Here is a 2,546-nt window from a genome sequence, read left to right as displayed (position 1 = left end):
TAATGTTAATGATTATAATAACAATAATAACAATAAGACTAGTAACAATAGTTGTAGCAGAGGGTGTTGAGCAGGAACACGGGGGCAGCAGGTGACCCGCAGCCACAGATCCAGACTCCACAGCTCCAGAGCCAGAAACACCTGCAGGAAGTGATAGGAGGAGAGAGGAGAGGGACGAGAAAGCACAAGACTACCGGAAAGGGGAGAAGTTGTGTTAGTAACATGCAATAATGGGATGAGGTTGCATACAGAGGGAGAGAAAGTAGAGGAGAGAGGAGCTCAGTGCATCATAGGAAATCCCCCGGCAGTCTAGGCCTATAGCAGCATAACTAAGGGATGGTTCAGGACTCACCTGAGCCAGCCCTAACTATAAGCTTTATCGAGGACTTGTAACCAATCAGAAAGTGCCATGGGCGGGACATAAGGCAAGACTCCAGCCTGGTGATTACCTATTGACAGAGAGAGGCAGCTGGATCAAAGCCAAAGTAGCGCATTTTAAAAGTTATTTAACCCTAACAAAACTACGGATTGATCCGATCTGTGAGTTTTGTCATCAGGTGCATCACTATTGAGGTAGCATTGCTCACTCTGAAGGGGGGATAATGACGGCCAAAATGCCACACTCAAGTTATCAAAACGGTAGTCCACAAACCACTGGGTGATGTCATGGGGGCTATGTCCACTTCTTTTATACAGTTTATGCATTCATGGCTAACTTCAAATCTGTGCCTGCATGAAGACAAAAAGCTGAGAAAATACAAATGTGCTCCCACTGGGAAAGAACCTAGGTCATAGAATGAGCTGTTTATGACAGGTTCTTGTGTTGTAACATTGAGCATTTAATAACCCGACTCCTCATTCAGCCTCAGGGTTAGAATAAACTCTGTATAAGGTACACGGTGTTCATCCGTGTGCTGGTCTCTGATTGCTAGCTTGTGTTAAGGTTTAAAGAAGTGGGGGGAAGATTTATTTATTAATTTATAGTGTGTGATAAATCTTTCTGTCTGCATTTAACCATGACAGTGATGTTTTACACTAAGGGTGAGTACTGAACTCAAACACACTTGGTATCAAAGTGAGACACCCACACTGGTTGTAATGAGGAGCTCCGACTACTAGTCTAGGTTGAAATTGATGTGATATCCATTTGACATGTTCTTCTGACAGCAAGGAGAAAGTTCCTCCCAGGAGGAGTGAACACTGGCATCACTTTTAATTATTTACAGAAAGTTAAGTCTTGCTCCCCATGCTCCCTAGGAAATGTTTCATTTTCACATTATTTTTGCTGTTAATTCCATAATATTAATATATCTTGATAAATTTAACGAAAATTAATTGAGAAACCATTTAGTTTTGTTTTAATTGTGTTTATTTGCACAGGTTGAAATCAAACAAATGACATACAAATATAAATGAAAATGGGGCTCACTTATGATACACTCAGACAGTTTAAAGAGGTCCTTTTATGCTCATTTTATATACCAGAATAGGTTTACATGGTTACATTTTCAAAAATCCGTTTTAGCTACAGAGTGAAGAATATCACTTCTATTTGATCTTTGTTGCGACTTGCACATGCGCAGTACCTAGCTAAGGACTACTAACCATAAACAGAGCAGGGTGGGTCCTGAAAAGTAAGGTAGTGTGTTCCAAAACAAAGCCGCTTCAGCCAGTAACCAGGGCTTCGGTTCAGCTGTACATGTTCCCGAACCAGTTTCGCAACCTAGACTGGAGCAAGAGTTTCAGAGTGGTAAGTTATTAATTTGTAAAAAAATATATCTTCCATACGTAATGTTTTAACTGTGTACTGGTATCTAAGATTTGGTAGGGAGGGTGGAGGTAAAGGGAGGCAGCGGACGGACGTCTTTTCACTGTGTGTGCTGCAGCTCAGTGTGTTTCTCTACCAGTGTTTTTGAGCATGATGACACATGTTACATAGTGACACAGATAGGTTAGGGAAGTAAAGGCTGGACTACAATACAGCTGATTTCAGGCAGTTCAAGAGCAGTGTTTTCTGTGGGAAATGGTAACTCCTTTGGGGTGGACTTTGGACTTTTTGACTTTGCAAACCTATTACATGCACAAAAAAATATATAACACAATAAAGGAAAGGGAAAAGCCCCAAAAGCATTATATGACCACTTGAAATATACACTGCTCAAAAAAATAAAGGGAACACTTAAACAACACAATGTAACTCCAAGTCAATCACACTCCTGTGAAATCAAACTGTCCACTTAGGAAGCAACACTGATTGACAATCAATTTCACATGCTGTTGTGCAAATGGAATAGACAACAGGTGGAAATTATAGGCAATTAGTAAGACACCCCCAATAAAGGAGTGGTTCTGCAGTTGGTGACCACAGACCACTTCTCAGTTCCTATGCTTCCTGGCTGAGGTTTTGGTCACTTTTGAATGCTGGCTGTGCTTTCACTCTAGTGGTAGCATGAGACGGAGTCTACAACCCACACAAGTGGCTCAGGTAGTGCAGCTCATCCAGGATGGCACATCAATGCGAGCTGTGGCAAGAAGGTTTGCTGTGT

General features: G+C 41.6%; 1 protein-coding gene across 2 annotated transcripts in view; it reads right to left on the bottom strand.

The window, feature by feature from the left end:
- Window positions 1-1,382: 1,382 nt before the first annotated feature.
- LOC123957778 (ecto-NOX disulfide-thiol exchanger 2-like) overlaps window positions 1,383-2,546 on the bottom strand; it is a 102,341-nt gene continuing 101,177 nt past the window's right edge. For both annotated transcript variants that reach the window (XM_046030836.1, XM_046030837.1), the window contains exon 4: window positions 1,383-1,728. In XM_046030836.1, coding sequence (XP_045886792.1) covers window positions 1,724-1,728 — 5 coding nt within the window. In that variant the 3' untranslated portion in view covers window positions 1,383-1,723. The remainder of the gene's footprint in view (window positions 1,729-2,546) is intronic.

Source organism: Micropterus dolomieu, linkage group LG19 (assembly GCF_021292245.1).
Source record: "Micropterus dolomieu isolate WLL.071019.BEF.003 ecotype Adirondacks linkage group LG19, ASM2129224v1, whole genome shotgun sequence".
Lineage (NCBI taxonomy): Eukaryota > Metazoa > Chordata > Actinopteri > Centrarchiformes > Centrarchidae > Micropterus > Micropterus dolomieu.
This window is presented reverse-complemented; position numbering and strand designations above follow the sequence as displayed.